General features: G+C 37.1%; 1 protein-coding gene across 4 annotated transcripts in view; it reads left to right on the top strand.

The window, feature by feature from the left end:
• PPP2R2A (protein phosphatase 2 regulatory subunit Balpha) overlaps positions 1 to 27,443 on the top strand; it is a 145,688-nt gene that overhangs the window by 70,703 nt on the left and 47,542 nt on the right. The window contains exon 3 of one of the 4 annotated variants that reach the window (XM_038573769.1): positions 26,057 to 26,195. The exons of 2 other annotated variants lie outside the window; for them this stretch is intronic. In XM_038573769.1, coding sequence (XP_038429697.1) covers positions 26,180 to 26,195 — 16 coding nt within the window. In that variant the 5' untranslated portion in view covers positions 26,057 to 26,179. Of the gene's footprint in view, positions 1 to 14,498; positions 14,562 to 26,056; positions 26,196 to 27,443 lie in introns of those variants that run through there. One more of the 4 variants, XM_038573768.1, reaches the window with a different exon arrangement.

Raw genomic sequence — 27,443 nt, 5'->3', positions numbered from 1 at the left:
GTATTTTAAAATTTGTAAGGCCTTTGGGGTCCTCGGATTTTAAGTGTAAAGAAATCACTGCCCTCTAGAAATAGCTGACAGCCATTGGTTTAGTCTGGTCAAAGGTTTCACTGTATTAATGCTTTAAAAAAGTCTCACAGACCACAAGATAAGTGATCAGAGCAGTATGCTGCTTTTGTGCATGAATATCTGAAGTGATATTTCCTGTGACTCGATATTGTTGTTTCAGCCTATTCCCTCACTTTAGATACCAAATTAGATGTACCTTAAGCTCTTTCATCTGGTGATTTTGGTGAAGGAAGGATACTTTTAGGATTTTAAAATACCTATTTTTAAACTTAACCTCCCTTGCAGAGATTACATACTATATTTGTCAAAATACTTTGGATCTAAAAGGTGTTTTTTTTTTTTTTAGGGCATTTCCCACTATCTGCTCAGTCCAGTTAACATTAACACTTACTGTAGGATTACTGAGTTCCTTAGAGCCTGGTGTGCTGCCATTTCTGGTTGCTGCCTGGTTCTTTGAAATGAGTTGGTGACCTTGGAATTGTGTTTTATTTTGAGCCCAACATGTAGCACTTTGATGTGTGTGTGTGTTTTTTTTTTTTTTTTCTTGTAAGAAAGGCATAAAATTGGCACTGTAATTTTCTATTTCCCAACTCTATTAATTACTATAGGGAGGAAAGGGAAAGAGGACTGTTTTCTTTAAATTTTACTTTTTTTAAAGTTTATTTTTTAGTAATCTCTACACTCTGTGGGGCTCAAACTCACAGCCCTGAGATCAGGAGTCGCGTGCTCTTCTGACTGAGCCAGCCAGTCACCCCTAAATTTTACTTTAAAGTACAGCATAGGGGATCCCTGGGTGGCTCAGCGGTTTAGCGCCTGCCTTTGGCCCAGGGCGCGATCCTGGAGTCCCGGGATCGAGTCCCATGTCGTGCTCCCGGCATAGAGCCTGCTTCTCCCTCCTCCTGTGCACTCTGCCCCCCCATCATAAATAAATAAATAAATAAATAAATAAATAAATAAATAAATAAATAAATAAATAAATACAGCATAATTCTTAAAATAGTTGCTGAATTTCCCATTCTAAGAATGCAGTATCAGCCTTTTATTGCTTAATATTTTCAGTATTTTTTTTTGGCTCTTTTTCTACCCTTTAGAGAACACTTGTCAAAGTACTGTATGTATGCCTTTTAAAACTGGCTACACCAGTTTCCCATATGCGTTTAAATGTTAGGTTTGTTAAAAAAGAAACAACTAATTATTTTTAACGTATTTAGTTAATCTTCGTCGTTAATTAAAATGTCACCCAGGTCTTTGCCTGAGTCATATGTGGAATCCTTGGCAAATCATGATGGAATGCTTTTCTATAAGTCGCTATACAAAAGAGGTTATGCTTTTGTAATTTTTTGTTTCTTTTCGTTGATTTCCTTTTTGAATGTTTCAATATCAGTTGGGATTTTCTCTTCTGGAACCTTTGAATTATTTCTTTTATCCAGTTCAAGGAGGTTCATAGACCAGTGACCCTATTTAAAAACCTCTGCTTTAACCTAAAGTTTTGCCTGTGGTTATATGCCTGCTGAAATTTGGAAGAGTTGAGGATATTTTATATGGAAATAATAGCTTTTGGACTGTATTTTTTTTCTTAGGAGTCCTCTTAGTACTTAGTGTTCCTGCTATGATATTAGAAGGATGAATCTTTTCTAAGATACTGGACTTGACAGCTTTAGTATATCCTCATCTTTTTTTTTTTTTTTTTAATTAAAAATTTCTGTCTCTTTAACCACAGGTAAAATCATTAGAGGAATATATTGGGTTTTGAATCAGTTTTTTGTTTTATACTTAATTCAGAAGAAATCTAAACTTCTTCGGTAGCCCATAATAAGAGAGAAACCAAAGTATAGATAAAAGAGATTGATGAGAAAATTTTCTAAGTTTTCTAAAGATCTGGGAAAATGTTAACTTTTAGAACCTGGCATTGTAGGTAGGGTGTCAAGTCTCTTTTGTGTGAAAGTGGAGATAGAACCTTCTTGGTGTTACCTGTCTTTATTTTTTCCAGCTTACCACAAGAGTCCTATGGGTCTGCAATAGATGTGTTTTTAAGGTAGCATAAGAGGAATCTTGAATACATTCTTGTTGGCATATAGATTGGGAAGGTTGTAGGCAGTAAATAATTCTTGTCAAATTCTTTAGGGATGCAGCATGCAAAAATGGTTATGGGACCTGGTAGTTGAGAAAGGGATTGCTCCTAGTCTTTTTTCCCCCTTGACATAAAAGGAGAAATGATTCTTTTTTAGTGGCAGAACCAATTCTTCAAGCAAAATGCTTCTTAGCTTATAAAATAAAAATTATTTTAAAACATTTTTAATTGTTAAAAACCCATAACAAAGTTTACCATATTAACCATTTTTAAGTATACACTCGAGCGTTAACTGTATTTACATTGTTGTGAGGCTATCTCTAGACTTTTCATATTGCAAAAGTGAAACTGGACCTGTTTAGCAGTTCCCCATTCTCTCCTCCGCCCCTGGTATCCACCATTTTGCTTTCTGTTTCTATGAATTTGACTACTTTAGATACCTCCTACAAATGGAATCATACAGTATTTGTCTTTTTGTGGGTGGCTTATTCATGTCCTGAGGTTCATCCATGTTGTAGCATTTGATAAGTTTTTCTTCCTTTTTAAGGCTGGATGATACTATGTTGTATGTACATACCACATTTTGTTTATCCATTCATGCGTTGATAGACATTTAGGTTGCTTCAACTCTTTTTATATATAACTGGGGTTTCTGTGGGAAGGAACAGCAGAAGTGCTTCCTTTAAATGACTGGAGGTGGACAGAGCCCTGGATAGAACATGAAAATACCAGAGTAGAAGATGATAATACAGATTGGTACTGCTGTGCTACATATCTGTTTATCCCAGATTAGCAGTTTTCAAACTAGAACTGGATTACTTTATTTTGTAGGCTATTTCAGGATAGGGTTAAACAGAGTCTAAGTTTTTGACCAAAGTTCTACCTCATTTGTTTTGTAATTTCTAGTTTAAAAATAGAAAATCCCATGGATTTTGTAAATCACATTTCATTATTGTAAGCCTCTTTATATTAACAGTGAAGACAACCAGTATGTTATTTCATGTTTTAATTAAGCAAAATCTTCATCGTGATAAGAATATTTGGTAACTATTGTTTTTCTTTGTAATGAAATTGTAGATAAGGAATGATCAAGGTTGTCTTTTTGACATTATTGTCATTTTGTACCCAAGGACAGGACAGTGAAGCTCAAAGTTGTGCAATGTTAACCTAAGATTGTGAGTTATTCTGTCTGCTTTTTAGGCTTCCACGTTGCTTTTCTGTGGTTCAGTTTTTAAAAATACTATTTGACTAAAAACCCAAATCTCTGGTTTTCATAGGGAAAGAGCAGAGAACTAAGGTGACACCTTACTTAACTTATCCACAAGTCAGCAAGAATATGTTGAGTACCCAGTGCTGTGGAGAATGTGAGGCCGTAGCTTTATATATCCTTCACTTTAGGTATATTATGAGGGTCAATTTTATTACAGTAAGCCTTTTCCATCACACCTTCTGACTTCTGGTATTAACCTGTCCTCATTACTGGGAGAGTCTTGGCTAATCCTATGTAAAAAATTTACAAGTGATGTTAGAATGTGAGTAATAAATTGTTTTCTTTCTCCCAAGTTGACATGCTTTTTGATATTGAGATGGTGCTATAGTATAAATACTTGGTTGTTCATGGAGTTAAATGTGAAAGAATCACACGTATCTCAAGTTTTTCTAAGACACGACTCTGTCTTTCTGTGGTTTTAAATGGTGTGAGTTGAATTTATTAATGAAATTATTGGAGATCTTTCCAGATAAATGTGGTAGCCTGTAAGCCTTTTTCTCTCTTCCCTCTATCCTATGTGTTTTGATCAGTTTGGCAGTTCCTTAAAAAGTTAAATATAGATTTAACCATATAATCCAGCAATTCTCTTCTTCAGTGTATACTTCAGAGAACTTTTACATGAATGTTTGTAGCGACATTACTTATAATAGCCAAAAAGTGGAAATAGACCAAATGTCTGTTAATTGATGACGAATAAAGAAAAGGTGGTGGTGTATCTGCACAATGGAATATTATGCAGCCATAGAAAGCAGTGAAGTGCTGTTACATGCTGCAACATGGATGAACTTGGAAAGCAGTATGCTGAGTTGTAGAAGTTGGTCACAGAAGACCACATATTATATGATTCTGTTTATGTGAAATATCCAGAAGAGACAAATCTATCAAGACAAAATAGATCAGTGGTTGGTAGGGCCAGTGGAGGGTGGGTATGACTGCCAGTGGGTACAGCATTTCTCTAACTATGTGATGAAAATGTTCTGGAATTAGTGATGGTTGCACAATTCTGTGAATGTAGTTAAATACTGAATTGTACACTGAATTTGACAAACGAATAATAGTAAATAAACTTTTTAGATTACTTACACTTACAGATTGTCAATCCAAATAGTGCAAGAGGTATAGAGTGAAAGTATGTCTCCCTCTTAACCCCATTCTCCCAGGTTCTATGTCCCTAGAGATAACTGTCACAAATTTCTTACATACGGTTTCAGAAGTGTTTCATAGTTGCATGTTTTTAATTTAACAGAGCATGTTTTAGCATTTTATTTGAAAGTGGGGAAATACATTCCAGAGATCCATGATAGGCAAAGTATGTATAGGACTTATCTTAGAGAGGATCTAATGAATTGCCTAAGTAGCTACCATTTTCTTTTAACTGTCCTGTGATTTTTTTTTTTAATAAGATTCTCAGCTTTTTTTTTTTTTTTTAAGATATTTTTATTTATTCATGAAAGACACAGAAAGAGAGAGGCAGAGACATAGGCAGAGGGAGAAGCAAGGCTCCATGCAGGGAGCCCAATGTGGGACTTGATCCTGGAACTTCAGGATCACACCCTGAGCTGAAGGCAGATGCTTAACCACTGAGCCATCCAGGTGTTCCCTGTCCTGTGATTTCTATAGCTGTAGTCTGGAAGAGTTGCTGAGAAAGTTGTATGTGTTTGGGATGTGCATCTAGATGTACAATTAGTAGACTCTACAGCTAAGTAAAATTTATGAAATAATGTGTAATAATGAAGTAATAATGTCTAAGGTATCCAGATCTTTAAAAATAATAATTTGGGTCCATTGATACCTGAAGTCTGTCTCTTACTCCCTCATTAAAGTAGACCTTGCATTTTCTCCATTTGAATCTTATTGTGCTTGATGTGATGTTTGAAGTGACTAGGTCTTTTTTTTTCAGGTGATGATTTATAACTAAATTACATATTATAAAGTAGGCTAGATCCTAAAGACCTACTGTGTCTTTTTTTCCCCTTCTCCTTTTGTGTCTTTTTGACTACTCAGTAAATACTTAGCAAATTTTGTTCAGATGTCCACCATCTCTGATTCTGAACCAGATTGCTTGGAAATTTTGTTATGTCATGATTTTTGCACTGCTCAGGTTGCTGTTAATACAGTTTCATCAAATTCTTCTGTGGTATTTCTTTAATATTAAGGATTTTTATTATTTAAGGAAAAATAACTCCATATAAACATGAACATATTTTAAAAGTAAGTGCTGTGCGCCTGGGTGGTGAAGTCAGTTAAGTGTTGGACTCTTGATTTTGGCTCAGGTTGTGATCTTGGGATTGTGGGATCAACCCCTATATCGGGTTCAGCTCCGAGTCTGCTGTTAAGACTCTTACTCCTCTTACTCCTTCATCCTGTCCCTCTGCCCATCACCCCTGTGTTTGTGCACACATCCTCTCTCTAAAATTAATAAATCTTTAAAAAAAAGTACTCAAGAAACTTAGGTAACTGCCAAACCAGTGTTTTGCGTGCGTTACCATTTAATCTTCACAGCCAGCCTCTGAGGATAGGTATTATTTATTATTTTCATTTTGTAGATGAGGAAATCAAGAATTAGATAAAGTAACTTGATCAGGGTCACACAGTGGTAAGTGGGGGAGCCAGAGGTTGAGCCTTGGTTCTTCTGACTTGAGAACTACCATAAGTGGGATGCCTGGGTGGCTCAGTGGTTAAGTGTCTGCCTTCAGCCCAGGGCATGATCCTGGAGACCCGAGATTGAGTCCCGCATCGGGCTCCCTGCATGGAGAGTCTGCTTCTCCCTTTGCCTCTGCCTCTCTCTCTCTTCTGTGTATCTCATGAATAAAATGTTTTTGTTTTTGTTTTTTTTTAAAAAGATCCAGAAACAAAGGAGGATTACCGTAAGTAATCATATATAATCTCAGCATTTTTAGATAAGATCTATTAACATTTCGACATAGATCTGTTCTTTTTCTGCTGTGAATATGTATTTTAAAAATTAGCGTTACATGTGTAGTTTTTTATAATGCTTTTTCCCCGAATTAACATCTAAGAAGATAAATGGCTCTTCTACTTGATTTGGGCAATAGCTTTTGATACTGTAAATTTATGATGAACATCCTTGTGAGAATCTTACTACTTTAGGGTATATTTCTAGAAGTGGAGTTGCTGGTCAGAAATGTGACCTTTTTTGTGGCTTAAAGAATGTATTACTAAATTGCCTTAGAAAGTTGGTGTTGATTTTCATGTTAGCAGTGAATAGGAGTTACCCATTTCCTGATCTGTTGACAATGTCTAGCACAATATTACCATTCAGTACAATTTTTTTTCACTTGTTTGAACATGTTTAAGTATATAGAATCTGTTCATGTCCTTTGTTATTCTTTGTGGGTGCTTTTCTTATTCATTTGTAATAGCTAAACCCCTACCCCCTCTCACCACCATAACTGAGCAAAGTTGTATGGAAGCTCAGAAACATAATTTGGGTCTAGAGTAGATGGGAAAGTCTTTCTAAATGAAGTGATTTTGTCCATTTTTGGCAGGCAGTAGAAGGCAGAGGGTAAGAAAAAAACATCTGGGGTAGCCCCGGTGGCGCAGCGGTTTAGCGCCACCTGCAGCCTGGGGTGCGATCCTGGAGACCCTGGATTGAGTCCCATGTCAGGCTTCCTGTATAGAGTCTGCTTCTCCCTCTGCCTGTGTCTCTGCCCCTCTCTCTCTATGAATAAATAAAATCTTTTTTTTAAATAAATAAAATCTTAAGAAAAAAAAGTTTGAGAACTATTAGTTTTCTTATCTGCAAATGGGCATAATTAATAGTACTTACATTGTTATTCAAATAATTGAAGTACTTGAGTACTCAGTTTTGGCATATACTTAGTGCTCAGAAAATTTAGTTGGTGCAGTTACTTAGTTATTTAATGCATGATCAACAGATTAACAATTAACAGAGTGAATGCCTATTCGAGTCCACAAATCAAGATCAACTAGTTTTTGAGATTTGGGGCAGGTGATAGGCACTTTGAATAAATATATGTTGCATTCATGAATGCAGCTTTAGCTTTGTTGAGTTAGGAATTTGGGGAATCCAAAGACAGAAGTAGGAAGATTTGGTTCATCAGAATTTGGGTTAGGCTGGGGTCTGGCACTTTGATTTACTAGTTTAATTTACAATAAAAGTTCAAGCCTAGGTGGCTCAGTGGTTGAACATTTGCCTTTGACTCAGGGATCAAGTCCCACATCTGGCTCTCTGCACAGAGTCTGCTTCTCCCTTTGCCTAGGTCTCTGCGCGCCTCTCTCTCTCTCTGTCTCTTGTGAATAGATAAAAAAATCTTAGGGAAAAAAAAAGTTCAAGCTTGTTCTTTAATTCTTTTGTTTCATTTTCCTATTCTCAGGTCTCTCCATTGTTTTGTTCTTTCCTGTGATTGGATACTCTGCATCAGCGTGGGGCTTTCAAAATACACAAGAACCATAACATCCTTAATACTACTAGTTCCATTTTCCCTAGCTGATAGGAGTGGAGTTTGGGGGCACCTGAAAGTGTGATCTCAGAAAAATCCCATTAGAAGTATAGACTCTTAACTGCAGAGGCTCTTTAAGAAGTCCTGTACTTCTTCCCCTCTAAGGCAGTGAGTGTTCTGTTTCTGTGATGATCTGAATCCTTTACCAGACCTTGAGTAGGCTGATGAATATATGTAGAGCCCCTAAAAATATTTTACAGGAATCTGAAGAGAAAGCACATTTTATTGTACCAGTGAACACCCTTCTATCTCTTTGATTCCTTACTCAGAAGTGCGCTGTGTTTTGTCAAAGGAATTCTATCAGCTGGATATCAGTACTTCCCAAGCTTTAAGTGCTTATGGATTTCCCTGAAATCTTGTAAAATGCAGATTATGATTCTGCTTGTAGATCTGAGGCGGAGCCTGTGCTTTTACTTTTCTTTTTTTTTAAGATTTTATTTATTCATGAGAGAGAGACGGGGGGGGGGGGGGGCAGAGACACAGGCAGAGGGAGAAGCAGGCTCCATGCAGGGAGCCCGATGTGGGACTCGATCCCGGGTCTCCAGGATCACACCCTGGGCTGAAGGTGGCACTAAACCGCTGAGCCACCTGGGCTGCCCTGATTTTACTTTTCTAACTCTGGTGATGGCCATGTTGCTACTGCTGCTCTGTTGCTCTACTACATTCTACGCTTTGAGGGAAAAGGCAGTTAATAGCCTTTTTTAAGGGAAGGGAGAACAGGTAGGTAGTATCTTAATTCTTTTACTCAGCTGTAAAGAATAGACAGACTGAATAGATTCACTGTTGCTGTTCTCACATCATTTAACATTTGTTCAATAAATGAATAAACACCTCCTGGGGAACTTTATACTGTTTAAAGAGCAGCTAGCATCATGGTGTACTACTAGTTAGCCACCCCTAATTGTCAGATTAGATTTGTGCTTGTATTTCAAATTTAGCTCAGACTGATAACATAGTATACTTAAAGGTTTATTTTTGCTAGTGATTTGCCTTTTAAAATAGATTGCCCTCCTAGTGCTGTGAAAAAGATGAATTTAGGAAGTAAAATCTTCACTCCTTAAGGTTGTTTTATAATCTTTAACAGATTTTTAATAAGTATACATGATTAACTTTTTAATTTTTGTGACTTTTCTATGTGCTTCTTTAGTCTTGGAGATACCTTGTCAGTCTCTAGTCAGGATTTCTTTCCCTCCCCAATCACCTAATCTTAGTTTTAGTTTAAGTTGATTTTCATTTTATTTCTATAGCTCATGCATGTACATAGTTCAACAAGTAAGTAATTTCAAAATGCTTATGAAGAAAAGTAAAGTGACAGTTTTCTGTCTCCCTCACCTGTAAATCACCTTGAGTTCCCTACCCAAGACTTTCAGCTGATTTCCTCTAGTATTTATTTTCCTATTTCTAAACAGTGTTCCTACAGCTGTTCATCAATTTTAGATGTCCTCAGATGTAAATGGTAGCCAAGAATTGGATTATGTTCTACCCCTCTTACTGCTCTTATACCATTATTGTTTGAACTGGTGTTTAAGGTTGTGATAGGCTAAATAATACCCTCCATTACCCCTCAGATCGACATCCTCATCTTCAGAACAAGTGAATTTACTTTATATGGCCAAGGGAATAGAGATGCAATTAAAATAAGGATTTTGACATAGGGAAATTATTTTGGATTGTCGTGGGCCCTAAATGTAATCATAAGGATCCTTACAAGGAAAAGAGGGGTAGGTAAGATCTAAGGAGGAAGTAGTACATGTGATACTAGAAGCAAGAGGTTGGAGTGTTGCAGGGAAAGGGTCACTAGCCGAGGAGTAGAGGTAGCCTCCTGAAGCTAAGAAAGTAAAGAAACCAGATTCTTCCTTGGAACCTTCAGGAGTTAGCTGATACGTTGAATCCAGTGAAACTGATTTTGGGGACTTCCGGTTTCCAGAACTTTGAATAAATTTGTATACTGGTAAGCCACCAAATTTGTGGTAATTGGTTACAGTTGCCATAGGAAACTAATATTAGAATGGATGCTATTATGTCCATATACTTGTTCACTGCTGCCAGGTATTGAATAGGATTATATCCTTTCTTCTATGACATTATTTTCTCTATAGGATTAATAATGACCTTGTTTTTCAGTTGTCTTTTTTTTTTTTAAGATTTTATTATTTATTTATTCATGAGAGACACACACAGAGAGAAAGAGAGGCAGAGACACAGGGAGAAGGAGAAGCAGGCTCCATGCAGGGAGCCTAATGTGGGACTTGATCCCAGGACTCCAGGATCACGCCCTGGGCCCAAGGCAGGCACTAAACTGCTGAGCCACCCAGGGATCCCTCATTGCTGTTTTCTTTGTGCACCTTTCAATATAATTTTCTACATTGTCAAAAGAATCAGGTAACACACTTGCACACACACCCTTACTGGAGTTCTCTGTTAGGGTATTTCAATCTAAAGTGATTTGCTTTGTTTTCTGTGGATCTATCACTAAATCATCCTTCGGTTTTTCTGACAGGTGACTCAATCTCCTGTCGGTATATTGAAGTCTGTCAAATGTTCTATCAGTTTTACTTTTGCCTTGAGCTCTATCCTTCAGTTTGGTCTGGCTTTTTTTTTTTTTTTTTTTAAGATTTTATTTATTTATTCATGAGAGACACACACACAGAGAGGTAGAGCCACAGGCAGAGGGAGAAGCAGGCTCCATGCAGGGAGCCCAACATGGGACCCAATGCCGGGTCTCCAGGATCAGGCCCTGGGCTGAAGGCGGCGCTAAACCACTGAGCCACTCGGGCTGCCTGGTCTGGCTTTTTTTTAAGTTCATTGGGTAGCTGTTGTCCTTGGGTTTTCCTGTATTATTATTTTTACTTCACCATCATAGGGATTCCTTTTGCTTCTTCTGTGTTGGATCTCTTTATTCCTGGATCCCATATCTTATCTGTTTTTGGTTTTCTCCCTCATTTTAGTGGTGCACAGCATCAGTGTTTCATGAGAAAGATTTCATGGGTGATACAGTTCTTGAGGTCTTGCCACCCTGGAAAAGAGGTCTTTGGCTGGTTATTGGAAATCATTTTTCCTCAAAATTTGGAAGGCATTTCTTTTGTCTGCTGGTGTCCATTGTTGAATCTGAGAAGTCTAATGTCACTCTGTTTACTCTTCTTTCTATTTGGAATGTGCCTTCTACAGGTTAGTCATGATTGGGCCCTTTCAACTTGTGGAGTCATTTCTTCCAGTTTCTTCTCTGTTTATGTTCTTTCTGGAACTCCTATTATATGGATTTTGGGCTTTTTGCACAGATCTTCCAGTTTTTGTTTTTTTTTTTTCTTCTCTACATGTTTTATGTTCTAGGAGAATTCTTCAGTTTTGTTGCCAACTCCTTTACTGATTTTTACATTTCCAGTTATGTTTTTAAGAACTCTTCTGTTCCTTTTTCAGCAGCTTTTCTTTTTGAGCAGATTAATTTTTTAAAAAAATTTTCTCGTCTTGGCATTCCATTTCTTTTAAGCTTCCTTTTTATTTGTGTCAGCAGACTATAGTATGTGGCAATCCTTGGTTGTCAGTAGCATTTAAGAATGAAACACTAACTGGTCTTGATCTCAGGGTGGTGAGTTCAAGCCCTCCATGGGCTCCACATGGAGCCTACTTAGAAAAAAATGAGGAGCTAAGAAGTAGATTGGAAATGCTGTGTTTACTGAGAGAGCTAATCAGCTGGCAGCTTCCCAGTAAGGTGATGAGCCAGGGACTCTCGCTGTCTCAGTGTGAGAAGGAACTTCCAGCCTGCTGTCTGAGGGGGAAGTATGTATGGGGGGGGGGGGGGGGTTTATACTCAAGCCTGACTTCTGGCATTATGGGAGCCAGGAAGATAACTGAGTAGCTCATTGTTTAGTAAGTGTGCTCTCACTTAATCTTTCAGTTTGATACTTCATCATTATCCTCAGCTCCAACTCTTGTCTTCTCTGGTACAGATACTTCAGAAAGTAAAGCAGTTCTTTCTTGAGAGTGGGTTTCCCTGCATCTTATACAGATGTTTTAACCAGGAGCAGTGTTTTGAGCACCATCCCTCACTGTTGTCCTTTCCTGGCCCTTTGCAAGGTCTGCTGGGTGAATTGGCTTGCTTCTCCTTTGCAACCCCTTCCATGGCCTTTTGACTCCTTAATGCATTGCTGTTTTATTCTGTAAGTTATCTATTTTCCATCACATTCATTGTTGTCTTCCTTTTGTTTTTTTTCCTGCACGCTCCTTTGCTCTTATTGTCTTAAACTGTTTTTACTCATTGTCATTTTAGTGGGATATAGAGTGGAGAAAGAATGGAGTTTTGACTTTAACAAGCATATCAATAAAATGTTTAATGTTTCCTGCATGTCCCAGAACATTTGATAATCGCTTTATCTACCATGAAACAGGAGAATTCACAGAATTCATATTTCTTTTTCTATATAAAAGTAAGGTTGTTTTCTTAGATCTAAATTCTAAGGTTCTGTACTATTGTTTTTTACTAAGTTTTGGAGAACTGGAATTCTTTCAAGTATAGTAACAGATGACAAAAGATACTAACTTGGATTTTCAAATCTAAATTTTAGACACCTTTAAGGAATCAGCCAAAAGCAGTGAGATTTTAAAAATTTTATTACCCTTTGTAAGTTTTGGAATATATTGATTAAATTCTATAAGGAGTGGGTCTTTATTTACTGTTAAAAAAAGCATTTGCAACTGTGTCTGGCATACATAGTAGGTGCTCGTGAAATATTTGTTGACTGTGTATGTGTGATTTGTTCATATATTTAAAATATCAGAGAAAGTGTTAGCTTTATTGGATTTAAATGAGCTTTAAGTTTTATTCTACTCCTAAAATCGCTTTTAATTAATTAAAATATTTATTCCTGAGTAAAGATATAAGTAGAATCTAAAATTATAGTCACTGATAGCAGGGAAGCTAAGATCATAATTTTTATTAGGAATATCATTTGTTCCTGAAGCCAAGACATAGAATTAAGGGAGTTATGGTTTTTTCCGTTTTTCATGAGAACTGCTTGCCCCCTGATATTAGTACTATAACATTTGTGCACTTAATACCATACTGCTTCTGCCTGCTTTAGTTCTTTTTCTCCTTTGCTTGCTAGTGGCTCCAAGGTACTGGGGCTTTCTTGGTGGTTTGTGAACAAACACTATCTAGTTCTTGCTGAAGGCCTTGAACTTGCCCTTTTTAAATTGAAATATACTTCACCCAGATTTTTGTGTGGCCCTGTGTAAATTAACTGATTCCCCTGCCAGCCCTAGATAACTCAGTGTTTCTGCTCTTTTCTTTTTCAAACAACCTTGCTATTTGGAATAATCCTGTTTATTGTTTGGTTGCATATTGTGGACTTCCTCTCACATTTTGTTGTACATGTGAATGAACTCTATTTCTTTTGTTTTACTACTTTATTCTTAGTGTGTTGAGTAGTTTCAGGCCTATAACAGTATCTGGTGCTTAGTGGGCATTTTGTAATTATCTGTTAAATGGGTAGGTAAATTGTACAAGGTGTTTTCACATGTCATCCCATTTAAAAATATTTGAAATTTCAATTTTTTAATTTTGCCAAATGTGCATATTTGTGTTGTTTTTTTAAAAAATAGAAAATAGGGTAGCCCGGGTGGCTCAGCGGTTTAGCGCCACCTTCAGCCCAGGGTGTGATTCTGGAGACCCAGGATTGAGTCCCACGTGAGGCTCCCTGCATGGAGCCTGCTTCTCCCTCTGCCTGTGTGTCTCTGCCTTTCTCTCACCTCTCTGTGTATTCTCATGAATAAATAAATAAAATATTTTTTTAAAAAATAGAAAATATAGTAAGCTAAAGAAGAAGTTACAGCACTGATGCCATTCTTCCCAGTTTTGTAAACCAGGAAAATGAGGCCCAGAGAAGTACCCAGAGTCATACAAGCTATTATGGGCCAAGCTGCTGTAAAAGACCCATATAATAGTTCCTGAAAATTAGCTAATTTCTCCTCATGTAATTGTCCAGTGGTAGACAGTGGTCCAAGGTGGATAAGCTGCTTTTGCCAGAGACTTTTCAGCATCCCAGTTTTCTTCTGTCTTGGTGTTTAATATGCTCTTCTCCGCATGATCAGATGTGACTCATACCTGTGTTCAGCCTACAGCGGGGAGAAAGAGGGGATGGCAAGTAGCTTCTTTTTAAGGATGTGACATGGAGATTTTACCCTCCTATCCCATTGTTCAGAATTTGGTCACATGGCCTTAGGAGAGCCCAAGGAATGTAACCTCTAATACCCCTTAAAACTCTGTATGGTTTTGCTGGGGAGAAAAGAGGTTACAGGGTACCCTTTCTACTAAAAGGAGAAAAGGGAAACATGGCCACATGCAGGGATAGTTAGTCTCTTCTATAGCTAGTAATTCTTAGAACTTTTACTCAGGCCTTTTGACTCCTTATTGCATTGCTCTTTCCTTCCTACCTCATCTGTACCTAACATTAGGTATTTCCTTTTTTTTTTTTTTTTTTAACATTAGGTATTTCTTCAGGAAATTAAAAAATAAAAATATTACTTCAGCTTTCCTTATTGGATAAAATGTTGTTAATCCAGAATGGGTTAAGTTCTAGAATAGTGACAGAATAATAAAGTCTTCAACTTTGGTTTGGTTGTGTCTTATTTGCTGAGGGGATGGAAACCACCTATATCTCCTTTTTAAGAGGCAAGTATCCTCCTTCCCCAATTAAGAGTGCCCTTATATAGCCTAGTTAGAGTACCGGGGAGATTTTGTCTCCAGTAATGGTATGAGAGAAACAGTGCCAGCTTAGATCTTGGTTTTCCTGCTGGCTAGGTGGGAAATGTCCAGTCTGACATTTTTTTTTTCATTGTACATGTATTCATGGTTTTAGGACTAAGCTAAATATGAAATGGGGTCAGACAGATAATATTAGATCTATACAGTGAAATATAAAGAGCTGTTTGCTGGGGGTAGAAGCAAGGGAGGTGGTTCCATGAAAGGCTTTGTAGAGGCTTTAAAAAGAAACTCAAGGAAGAGAGAGCTGTCCCTCCCCCCCTTTTTTAAGATGTATTAATTTAGAGTGAAAGCACACGGGGTGGGGGGAGGAGGTAGGAGCAGAGGGAAAGGGGGAGAGAGAATCTCAGGCAGACTCTGCTGAGCATGAAGCCCATCGCAGCCTGAGATCATGCCCTGAGCCAAAATCAAGAGTCAAGCACTTACCAACTGAGCTGCCCAGGCACCCCTATATTCATTCTTTAATTAGAGTCACCAGTTATAAACATTTTGGTGCATTTGCTTTATCTCTCCTCTTATACTTGCACTTCTGTCCCCACATCTTTTGTTTTGCACTTTAAAAAAAAAATTTATTTATTCATGAGAGGCACAGAGAGAGGCAGATACATAGGCAGAGGGAGAAAGCAGGCTCCCTGCAGGGACCCAGGGTGGGACTTGATCCCAGAATCCCAGGATCATGACCTGGGCCAAAGGCAGACACCTAACCACTGAACCACCCAGGTGTCCCTGTCCCCAAATCTTTTGAAAATATGTTGGAAAAAGCATATTCCTTACCCCTAAATATATCATTAACCTCTTAAGAAGAGTATTCTTACACAAACACAATAACATTATCAGATCCAAGAAATTTAACATTAATTCAGAAATGTTCTCTGTTATAGTTCATATTTAAACTTCCCCAAGTGACTCAGAAAATATCCTTAATTTTTTTTTTTTCAATCCAGGATCCAGTCAAAGCTTCTATTAATTTTGAGGAGTCAAACTTACTATCTAAAATACCATACATTCTGAATTTCAACAACTTTCCTCATAATAAAATCCAGGTTAAACATTTTTAGCAAAATATATAATGCGTACTTCCTGGTGCCTCACATCATGTAAATTTGTATCATTATTGATGTTCTTAGTTCCATCACTTGTAAACCAGATCTCTCACGAAAGAAACTCTTTTCTTTGTAATTAATAAGCATTGCTGAGGCACAGTGAGTTATTTTCCATTGGTGGATGCAGAATGGTGTTTTCCTTATCCCACAATTCTTCCTCTCCTTTTTAGTATCCTTCTGGATTCATAGGTTCTTTAGTTATTCTATGTGTTAATCTGTTAACGACACTGTTCCTTTTGAGGCTCAAATTGTCCTAAATTTGAGGTATGGGAGGAGACTCCATCAAGTCCCTCCTGTGCCCCAGTCAATCTTTGATCACTCCCTATTTTTCTGATAGATGTTTCAAATTGTAATTTTTCTGAGACTTGAAATCAATGATTTTCTAAGAGGTCGTGGGTTCTTTAAGTTATGGATTCATACAGGATGAACTATAGTATTTTGTTTCTTAAAAGATAAATTGCACAAAAAAATAGAGGGGGGACCTATGGATTAAAAAAGACTTAAAAAATACGTCAATTGTAGTTTGAAAACCTCACTGGATTGTAATTCAGACAGCTAACACTATCTTTTTTTACACAAAAATTAAAAATTTGAATGTATATGGTATACTGGATATTTGATATTAAGGAAGTACTGTGCTTTGTTTTGTTTTCCCAGATATAATGGCATTTGGTTATATTAAATATGGTGGGTCTTTTAGAAATACCTTTGAAACATTTTTGGGTGAAATAATTAGGAATCTGGGATATGCACAAAATAATATGGGGTGATTTTATGGATGAAATAAGAGTGGCCATGAGTTTTCTCTTCTACCTACTTAAGTATGTGATTAAAATAATTTGTGATGAAATTTGTAAAATATTAGTTTGTACTGATCTGCCAACTTTGATTCACTACTACAGAGTTCTTTTTTACCTTCCCCACTTTTATATTTGTATCTTTTTTTCTTAACCTAAGTACTTCAGTTCCCAAATCTGTAAGCTATCTTTTGTCAGAATAGGAAGATGGAAAGAACCTGGATCTTTGAAATAAGCCAATGAAGTAACTAACCTGCATTTAATTACCCTATCTTAAAAAAATAATAATAATAATAATAATAATTGCCCTATCTTGGGATTTCTTATGGGAGATAACAAATAATTTTTTATTGTGATAAAATATACATAAGATTTACTATTTTAACCATTTTTCACGTATAGTTTATTGGCATTAAGTACATGCACATTGTGCAAACCATCACTGCCATCCATCTCTAGAACTTTTTATCTTACCTACTGAAACTTCACACCCATTAAACAATAACTTACTGTTCTCCCCTTTCCCAGCTCCAGGCAACTCCCTTCTACTTTCTGTCTTTATGAATTTGATTGCTCCAGGTACCTCATAGAAATGCACTTATATAGTGTTTATACTCTAGTGACTGGCTTATTTCACATAGCATAATGTCTTTTGTATTAGTTTGTTCAGGCTGCCATAACAAACTACCATAAATTGGGTAGCCTAAACAATTTATTTCACACAATTGTGGGAAGTCCAAAAATCAAGGCTCAGGCAGATTCTGTACCTGATCAGGGCTGGCTTCTTGGTCACAGATGGCCGTCTTCTCTGTGTCCTCACATGGCAGAAGGGGTGAGAGAGCTCTTTGGGATCTCTTATGTAATGGCACTAAACCCATTCATGACAGCTCTACCCTTATGCCCTAATCACCTCCCAGAGGCCCCACATCCTCATACACCGAGGGTTAGGATTTCAGCATGAATTCTGGGCTTATTTCATCAGAGATCCTGGTTCTTTTCACCTTCCTATTCTGTCAAAAGATAGCTACAGATTTTGAGAACTGAGGTTTTCATTGTAATAGAAAAAAGATACAAATATAGAATGGGGGAGGTAAAAAAAAAAAATCAGCTCATAACAGTACTTAGAGCTTATCCATGTTACAGAGTGTGTCCTTTCCTTCCCCCATTGTAATACTACTTTGTTTATCCATTGATCTGTTGATGCACTTTTGGATTGTTTTTACCTTTTGGCTATCCTGAATGATGCTGCTATTAAACATTGGTATTCCAATATCTGTTTTAAGTCTCTACTCTGAGGGCCTTTGGGTATATATCCAGAAGTGCAGTTGTTAAATTGTAAGGCAATTCTCTAACTTTTTGAAAAAGACCACCATACTGTGTTCCATAGTGGCTGCTCCATTTTATTCACCAGCAATGTCTATGGGTTTTAATTTTCCTATATCCTCACCAGCACTATTTATTTTGTTTTCATTTTTGATCATAGACATGCTATGCTAATAGATGTGAAGTGGTGGTTCAGTGTGGTTTTGATTTATATTTCCTTGATGACTGGTTATGTTTCACATCTTATGTGCTTTTTTGGCTATTTGTGTATCTTCCTTAAGAGAAATGTTTTTCCAAGTCTCTTGCCTATTTTTAAATTAGTTTGATTTTTTGTTGTTGAGTTGTGGGAGTTCTTTATATGTTCTGGATATAATTCCTTTATCAGAGGTGATTTGCACATACTTTCTCTCATGTTGCCTTTTCACTTTTGTGTCCTTTGATGCACAAAAAGATTTTAATTTTGATGGTATTCAATTTATCAGTTTTTTTCTTTGGCCTGTTTTTTTTTGTTTTTTTTGTTTTTGTTTTTTTTGTTTTGTTTTGTTTTGTTTTAAACATCCTAGTCAGGAAACTATTGCCAAATCCAATGGCATGAACCCTTTTCCTGATTTTCTTATAAAAGTTTTATGTCTTATGTTTAGGTCTTTGATCCATTTTAAGTTAATTTTTGTAGATGGTTTAAGGTAAGGGTCCAGCATCATTGTTTTGCAGGTGGATATCCAGTTTCCCCAGCACCATGTATAGAAACAATGTTACCAGAAAGCATTTGATGACCATATGTGCAGTCCATCACATGAGACCATAGATGGAGTAGTGTTTATCTCTGGTTGCTATTTCCTTGGTCTGTGTGTCTGCATTTATGTCAGTACCACACTATTATGATTGTATCTTTGTGTAGTATTCTTTGAAACAGGGAAGTGTGAAACCTCCAACTTTTTTTCTTTTTTTAAGATTGTTTGGCTATTCAGATCCCTTCAGGTTTTAGATTCTATATGAAAGGATAGATTTTCCTATTTCTGCAAAAAATGCCATCAGGGATAAGGGATTATATTGAATCTCTGGATCACTTTGGGTAGTGTTGACTTGTTAACAGTTTTAAATCTTAGAGTTTATGAACAAGTGATGTCTTTCCATTTACTTTTAAAATTTCTTTTAGCAACACTATCCAGTGTATGTCTTTCACCTTGTTGAATAAATGTATCTTTAAATATTTTATTTTTTTTGATGCTAGTGTAAAATGAATGTGTTTATATGATTTTCTTTTTAGATTGTTCATTGCTAGTGTTTAGAAGCACAGCTGATTTTTGTGTGTTTTATTTTGTGTCCTGCAACTTGGCTGAGATAACAAATAATGTTATTTCTTAAGTAAAGTGCTAAAATATTTGAAAATCTCTTTTCTTTGACTAAGAACATATCACCTAGAAATCTGATGAGAGCTTAGATGCATGGTTTATCCTTCAGGGACTCTGCCTTAGATGTCTGTGCAGGTTGGCTGCTTGTGTAGGTTGCGTCCCATGCAGCAGTATGTTATTTGTGCTTAATGTTATTTGTATTAAGTCCCTTAATTCCGTTTCCTGCATATTTATCAGCAGAGGACAAGAAATCTGAATTCTGATTATCCTGGAGAGTATACACTTTGTACCAGATATCATCAGATGAGAAAATTTGTTGACATCTGTGTAGTTTTGTTGATTCTCCTCCTACCCTGTTTTTAGTATTCTAAGAAAACAGGGCAAATAAATTATCTTCAGGGGAATGAGGATGTGGTAGAGGAGTAATGTAGTATAGGAAAAAATTTTTCATTGTTAAACCAAAAACATATTTTGGTTTGTGAGTTACAATGCTGTTGATATTCTAACTTGAGATTTGCCTTTGATTAAGTGCTAGTTTTGTTTTTTTTTAAGATTTTATTTATCTATCTATGTGTTTGTTTGTTTGTTTGTTTATTTGATGGAACAAGCATACACACATGGGAGCTGCAAGCAGAGGAAGAGGGAGAAACAGGCTCCCTGCTGAGCAGAGAGCCTTTGTGGGGCTGGATCCCAGGACTCTGGAATCATGACTTGGCACCCATGTTAGATTCTTTTCACAGTACTAAAGTACCTACTCCTGGGCACATAGTTGTAGGGGCTTCTGAGATTATAAGTATATTGTTAAAGTGTCTATGCAAAGGTTGGTTACATTGTATTTTTTTGGAAATCATCAAAATTTAGTTACTTAAATTACCATAGTAATATCCTGGGGATTAATGATGTTGATTAAAACATTTTTGTTTTATCCAACAATAAAATTGAATTCATGGGTAGGAAAGCTAAAGGCATTTCCTGTCATATTTATCAAGAGTCTTCTATGTGTAAAATGCTTTACTTAAACAAATCGCTATGTTGACTTTCCATGGGAGATGATGATCTAAGCCCATATGTTAAAACAAACAGACAAACACACACTGTGAAATGACCAACAAGATAATGGGAGAGTTCAGTCTCCGTGGAAACCCTGGAAGGTTGCCGTAAAACAAAGAATTTTGGCAGGCAAAGGTAGAAATGAGAAATGTAGTGAGGAAAGCTCCCTCTGGTTAACTTGGTTATTCATTTATGTGGTTGAGAAGCCCTCGGAGGGTGTGGGTAAAGACCTATTTTGAGCTAGGATTTAAGGGTTGTCCATGGGGTAGATGGCTGGTATGATACTTTGAAGCGAGGATTGGAAACAAAATGACTCTTACTAAGGGGAATATGATCAGTGAAGAATGGCTAGCACCCCATGGTTTCAGGAGAGAGACTAACCATGAAGCACAAAGTTGAAACTTCTTGCTCTAAAAGCTGCCTTTGGTCTGCATGCTGCCCCTTGACTACATATTACTGAATCTCTATGGTCTTAGTCTTATGGACTAAAGAAATGTGGCAGGCATCTCTAAGATAGCCCCCAATGATCCTTGCCTCCTGTCTTGTATCTGATTTCTTTCCCCTTGAGTGTGGCTGAACCTACTGACTTGCTTCTCCAAGTGAAGGGTTAATTTAGCCACAAAACTTTTGAGATTAGGTTACAAAAAGGCTTTGGCTTTCATGTTGGGCTGTTCTCTCTCATTTGCTCTGAGAGAAACAGTCTTCCATTTTGTAAGCTGCTCTGTGGAGCTCATGAGGCAAGAACCTGGTGTTTTGGCCAACAGCCAGTGAAGACCTGATGACTGCCAGCAGTCATGTGTATGAGCTTGGACTGCAAGCAGATCCTTCCACCATTCAGTTTTGAGATGACAGAGGCCCTGCCTGACACATAGACTGCAACCTTTTGAAACACCCTGAGCAGGATGCCCCCAGCTAAGCCATACTCAGATTCCTGATTTCACAAAAACTGAGAGAATACATGTTTATTGTTTTAAGACGCTAAATTTGGGGTAAATCGTTAGGCAGCAATTGAGAACTAAGACAGGAAGTAACAATGTGAACACATACACTGCCACCCCCAAGTTCTGAACTTGGTTCTGAAAGTTTTCCCATTGAACCTAACACAATTCCCAAAAGTTACATAAACACAGATCTTTCTCTTTAAAATTGAATGTACCAAAAAAGTAGACACATACATAGTCAGTAGTCTAAAAGAAGATGACCAATGTGAGCAAGTGATATCTTGTGATACAGACTTATTGCAAGAAATGAGAAAATGTTGCAATTTAAAGAACTAATTAATATTCTCAAGGAGACTCATGAACATTTGAAGAAAGAATCAGTCAGAGCAGAAAAGAGTTCTTAAGTGAAATTTGTGATTTTTAACTGTTGACTTTTTGGAGAGTTAGCAGAGGGCTTTGGAAATATTCCCATGATTTAGAGGAAAAAACGAGTTGGAAACTATAGGCACAAGTATAAGAAACAAAGAATAGATCCAGTGTATCATAAAGGTTCAGAGTGAGAGATCAGGAACAAACATAAAAGATAAAGTCAGAGAAACAGTAAAAATTATTCTAACCTAGAGAGAAACAAATCAAAAGGGTTCAAGGAATATATAGCTAACATTTATTGAACACTTACTTTGTGCTAAGTATTTTTCACCTTGAAACTCATTTGAAATTCTCTACAACTCCCATATGTGGTAGGGTCTATTAATGTTATTCTTCTACAGATTACTAAAGTGTATACCAAGCAAAATAAATGAGGAATAGCCTAGTGGATTTTAAAATTTTAGGATATAGAAATCAGTAGTACAAGTGCCCAGATAAGGTTACCTTGCAAAGGAAGGTGTATCAGAATAGGCATTTCATTTGTCTTCTATATGTTAGGACTGTGTTATTAAACGATAGCATGTATGGCTATTAAATTTAAGCTAGTTAAAATAGAATAAATTCATTTCCTCAGTTTCAGTGCTCAATAAATAACTGTGACGTGTGGCTACCATGTTGGACAGTGCAGAATAGAACATTTCTATTATAATAGAAAGTTTTGTTGGATAGCACTGTACTAAAAGGTAGTGGAGTGACATTTAGAAAACCCGGAGGAAAAAGCTATTAAAACCCAAGAATCTTAAATTGGTGAAACTATCCTTCACATAGGCAAAATAACAAAATGGCCATTTTTAGGCTTGTGATGACTGAAAGTATGTCACTCAAGTACTTTTCTTAAAAAAAAATCCTACTCAGTATATCCAGGGAACTGAGAAATCAACTCAGAAGCCTGATGAATCAGCTTCAGAGCCCTGTTTGTTTAACCCTTAGTTCTCAGAATAACCAAGATATATAAAAGGGGAAATCGTCATCGATGGAAGGTCTAAAGAGAATGTCCTTCATCATCCAGATTGCAAACTGTCAGAGTAGTGATTTCAACCTACAGTTCAACTTCAGGGCTGCTTCTCCTTCTGATAGTTGTTAAATAAAGCCACAGAAAACAGCTTTTATTTTAAGGACACTTAATCCATTGAAACCACTTCTGTTGAAATCACACAGAATATCTTCGTGCCGCCAAATCCACGCTTACGTTTCAGCTCTCACTTTGCTTGATCTCTGTGCACTTCTTGGGCACAGTTCATCATTGTATCCTTTTAGAAACACTTTACTTGGCTTCCAGAAAAGCTCTTCCTACCCTACCTGTTGTTCCCCGTGCAATCTCCTTTACCGTTTCCTCCTTCACAAGGCTAAATATGGGAGAGCCTCAAGGCTCAGTCCTCACTCAGGCCAGACCTCTTGTTTTCTGTAATCCTTCACTAAGAAATCACATTTAGCATTTAGATGCCTTCTATTAGCTGATGATACCTTAATTTACATTTCCTTCTTCCTTGCCTAAAGTGCCATCAAATTCACCCAGCTGCCTATATGACATTTCTACTTGGTTGAAATCAATACCCAAAGATGTGAAAATGAAATTCTTGGCTCCTTTCTCTCCCCTCTCTCTCTCTCTCTCTCTCTCTCTCTCTTTTTTTTAAAGATTCAGATTTATGTATTTATTTTAGAGAACATTGGGACAGGCAGAGGCAGGGGGAGGGGGAGAGAAAAACCCTAGCAGACTCCTTGCTGAGGTGGGGCTTGATCTCAAGACCCTGAGATCTTGACTTGACCTGGAAGCAAGGTTCAACAGACTGCACCACCGAGAGGCCCCTTGGTTCCTTTTTTACCCTAAACCTGCTGCTTTCTGGCATGTCTTTCCCCAGTAAATGGCACTGCCTTTCCTCATTGGGCTTGGTTCTAAAACCTTGTAATTTTCTTTTGACACCTCTTTCCACCAGCTTAATACTGGCGGTGAAATCCTCAGAACGTATTCTGAGTTTATCCATTTCTTGGCTGCCCGAGTTCAGTCCATCATGGTCTTTGCTTATGCTCCTGTAGTAATTTAGGAACCAGTCTCCATTTTTCCCCCCGATTTTGCACTGTTCACATGACAGGTAATCACTTTAACACAAAGTACAAACTCTGTGTAGTAGCTTCTTAAATCCACAGTCCTTTTGCCATGACTTACAAGACTGTATATGGTTGGGCCTCTGGTAAATGAGCCATATCCTTTACCACCTTATTCTGTACTGGTTTTAATTAAATTTAGTATACTCATTTCTACTTAGGCTGCTTACTTGGAATATTTTCTTTTACAAGTTTGGATGACTGCTTCTCAGTTCGTTTTGGTCTGTTTAAGTCAACCTCTTTGAGAGGCTTTTCTCCGACCACTCTACCTGAAATACATGGCCCACCCCCATTACTTGTATTCTCTTGTTGGTCTTTCTATTTTTACAGTATTTAACACTATCTGCTACATTTTATATTTGTTTATAATGTGCCCCCAGCACTAGAATGTATGTTCCATGAATGCAGGGAGTTTTTTGTCTCTTATTTACTCCTGTATCCCTAGCAGCTAGAAATGCTAGCATTTCTCAGAATGTCTAGCATGTAATAGATGTTCTCTAAAATATTGTTGGGGATCCCTGGGTGGCTCAGCGGTTTGGCGCCTGCCTTTGGCCCAGGGTGTGATCCTGGAGACTCGGGATCGAGTCCCACGTCGGGCTCCTGGCATGGAGCCTGCTTCTCCCTCCTCCTGTGTTTCTGCCTCTCTCTCTCTGTCTATGTCTATCATAAATAAGTAAATAAATAAATAAATCTTTGAAAAAAAAGTATTGTTGAAGGAATGGCTTTCCTAAAAATAAGCAAAACCGTATAAGTGCATGAGATTTAAATATATCATTTTCCAAAATTAGAGGAATAAACGTTTAGTTCAAGTAAGTGGAGAAAAACCTTTAATGTTTAATTCTCTTTTAATGAGGTTCATGAAAGAAATTGCATCTTTGAAAACAGTACTGTGAAAATTTCAAATCATTAAAAACACTTATTGAAAATAAGAGCAATTATTTAAAAAGTATGGTGGAGACAATGAATTGGAATGTAAGTGCAATTGAAAAGAAGTTCAGGAGTAGCACCTTGAGCAAACTAACATGCCAGAGCTGAGAAAAAAAGAATTAAAAAGAAGGGAAAAGATGGGCAAAAAGAATTTTCTAACTAAGTTTCTTTCTTTGTAATAGTATGTGATGTGTTTCTTTTGGTCAGGCCAAATGGTCTTTTGACCACTCATGCTTTGTCATTCATGACATAATCTTTTGTATTATTTAGCCAATGGAGATTAACTTTTTTCTTTAAACCAAAGTTGTATCTGCCATTTAGATAATGTTAAATAATACTTATATAAGACAAATATCAATCTACTAATGATACTAAGTATATTCAACCATCATGAGAAGCTGGATGTTATTATTCTTGCTTTCATCTTTAGCTCTTCACCCCTTATCAATGGCCAGGCCTTGCCTTATATACTTCATAAATGTAGATTTTAAAATCTCTGTACTTCTGTCCCCTCTTTTCTCACCCTGGGGTTTAGTTAATGGAATATATAATATTAATAAAACCAACTTTATAGGTTTGTTTTGAGGGTTAAATCCGTAACATACTGTAAGTTCATTTTAAATGTTTGCTACTTGAGGATAATATTGTTACTGTATGATACTGGCTCGTATCACTATCATTGCTTACCAGTATTTGTCTCCAGACTCCTCTCTGCTCCCAGTTCCTTGTACTCTTCACTTCAGCCTCAGTAATCTAAAGGCACATCTAATTGGATTACTTGGATTTAAAACTTACTGGTATTTAAAATCTCCCGGTGGGCTCCCTTTTATCATTGGGGTAACATACCTTAATGATCTCCTACTTCTTTGTGTAAATAGGCTGCTACTGGGGTTTGTAGGTGAGTGAGAGGAATCCTCTTAAAATAGAGTTGGGTTATGGCTCTGCCAGGACAGATGGAAAATGAAGATGAAGGGCTTTCTGGTTCTTAAAGCGTGGCCCTAATAATCCTAGTTTGTAAAGATTTTAGGACGATCTTAATAACCATATGCCCATTCAGGGTATAAAAATATCTTAAGGCATGCATAGATGCACAAGCTTTGTGCAGTACTACTTTGTTTGTATAATCTCCATGGAAACACTTTGCATTATATTTTGATAAGGCAACTTAATGAGGTGCTTTGCTTTGTGGGATGAATTATGAGCCATTTAAGAGTTAGTGAACATCTAACAAAGATGATAATTTTAGGTTTAGAATGGTCTATTTTGAGCTCTTCATTCTAACATTATATATAACATTAATACACCAAGGCTTGTTTGTTAAGATCACACCTATAGAGTAAATGTATTAGCAACTGTTTATCTTTCTGTTCTTTGTTGCAGGAGGGTATGGTTCCATTCCATTTTATCCAAACATGATATCAGATTATCCAGGAACAAGTTAAAAAGAAGGGAGACTGGTTCCAGAACACATCTCTGGAAATTACCCTATGGACCCTGACTCTCATGGCAACATTACAATGTAGGTTCTGTATGAGCGTCAATAGCCAGTGGTCTTTGTTGAGCCTAACACATAACATGTTCCTGTTCACTGAGTCAGAGGTTGAAAAAAGGTTATTATATAAAGGCTGTTCGCAGTTACTTTATTGTTGGAAATCATGGTGTAATCAAAGTGATATCTTGATCCAGAGACCTAGGAGTATAGAATCTTATGACCAGTCCTGCTTCACCCTGAGGCTTCTTGAGTGTATAGATGGTCGCCGACTTAATGATGCTTTGATTTATGATTTTTCAACTTTATGATGGTATGAAAGCTGTATGCATTTAGTAGATGTTGTACTTTGAATTTTGATCTTTTCCCGGGCTAGTGACTAGTGATATGTGGTATGATTCTTCCAGTTGGAACATGATCACAAGGGTAAATAGCCAGTACGCTTAACAATGATTCTGTACCCATGCAATGATTCGTTTTTCACTTTCAGTACAGTTATTCAGTAACTTACATGAGCTATTCAACACTTAATTATCAAACAAGCTTTGTAGTAGATAATTTTGCCAACTATAGGCTAGTGTAAGTGTTCTGAGCACATGTAAGGCAGGGCTAAGCTATTATGTTTGGATGGTTAGATGCATTTAAATGCATTTCAACTTAAGATATTTTCAATTTACAATAGGTTTATTGGGCTGTAACCCCATCTTAGGTCAAGAGTGTCTATATATGCAAAGAAGCAGCAAAGCGGGAAGCTGTAATGCCTTATTAACTAGTTTGGGCTTTAGCCTCACACTTCCTGGAGCTTTGCTGGACCATTTGGAGACCTTTACCTGAAGATTGGCCTCAATAGTTTAAAAACAGACAGACAGAGTAAATGCTGGTTTCTGCTTTGTGCCACAAAGCCAAAACCTTGGCCAGCCTTTTACCAATGTGCCTAGCATGTGCCATATTCAAGGCTTATTTCTTTACATTTATTACTTGGTGTTAGCCCTCAAAGCAACTTTGTGAGATAGGTATTTAAAGATGAGGGAACTGAGTCTTTAAGAGCCTTGGTTATTTAACCTCAGGGTCATATAGGCAGGTGAAGTGAAGAAATGTCCAGTCTTCTCATTTCCTGCTCAAGTTTCTACAAATGTGGCCCTAAGAATATATTTTGAGTATGCTAAGATAAGGATTCCTCAGTTCCTGGGGATGCCTGCTGAGCTGGACAGGAGAGTGCTTAGCTGACTAGAGTTCCTGACTGAACAAACATGAACAGCCTTAATCTTACTTTTATAC

This window comes from Canis lupus, chromosome 25, assembly GCF_011100685.1.
Source record: "Canis lupus familiaris isolate Mischka breed German Shepherd chromosome 25, alternate assembly UU_Cfam_GSD_1.0, whole genome shotgun sequence".
NCBI classification, from domain to species: Eukaryota; Metazoa; Chordata; class Mammalia; order Carnivora; family Canidae; genus Canis; species Canis lupus.
Note: the sequence above shows the minus strand (reverse complement) of the source record. Positions and strands in the feature narration are given on the sequence as shown.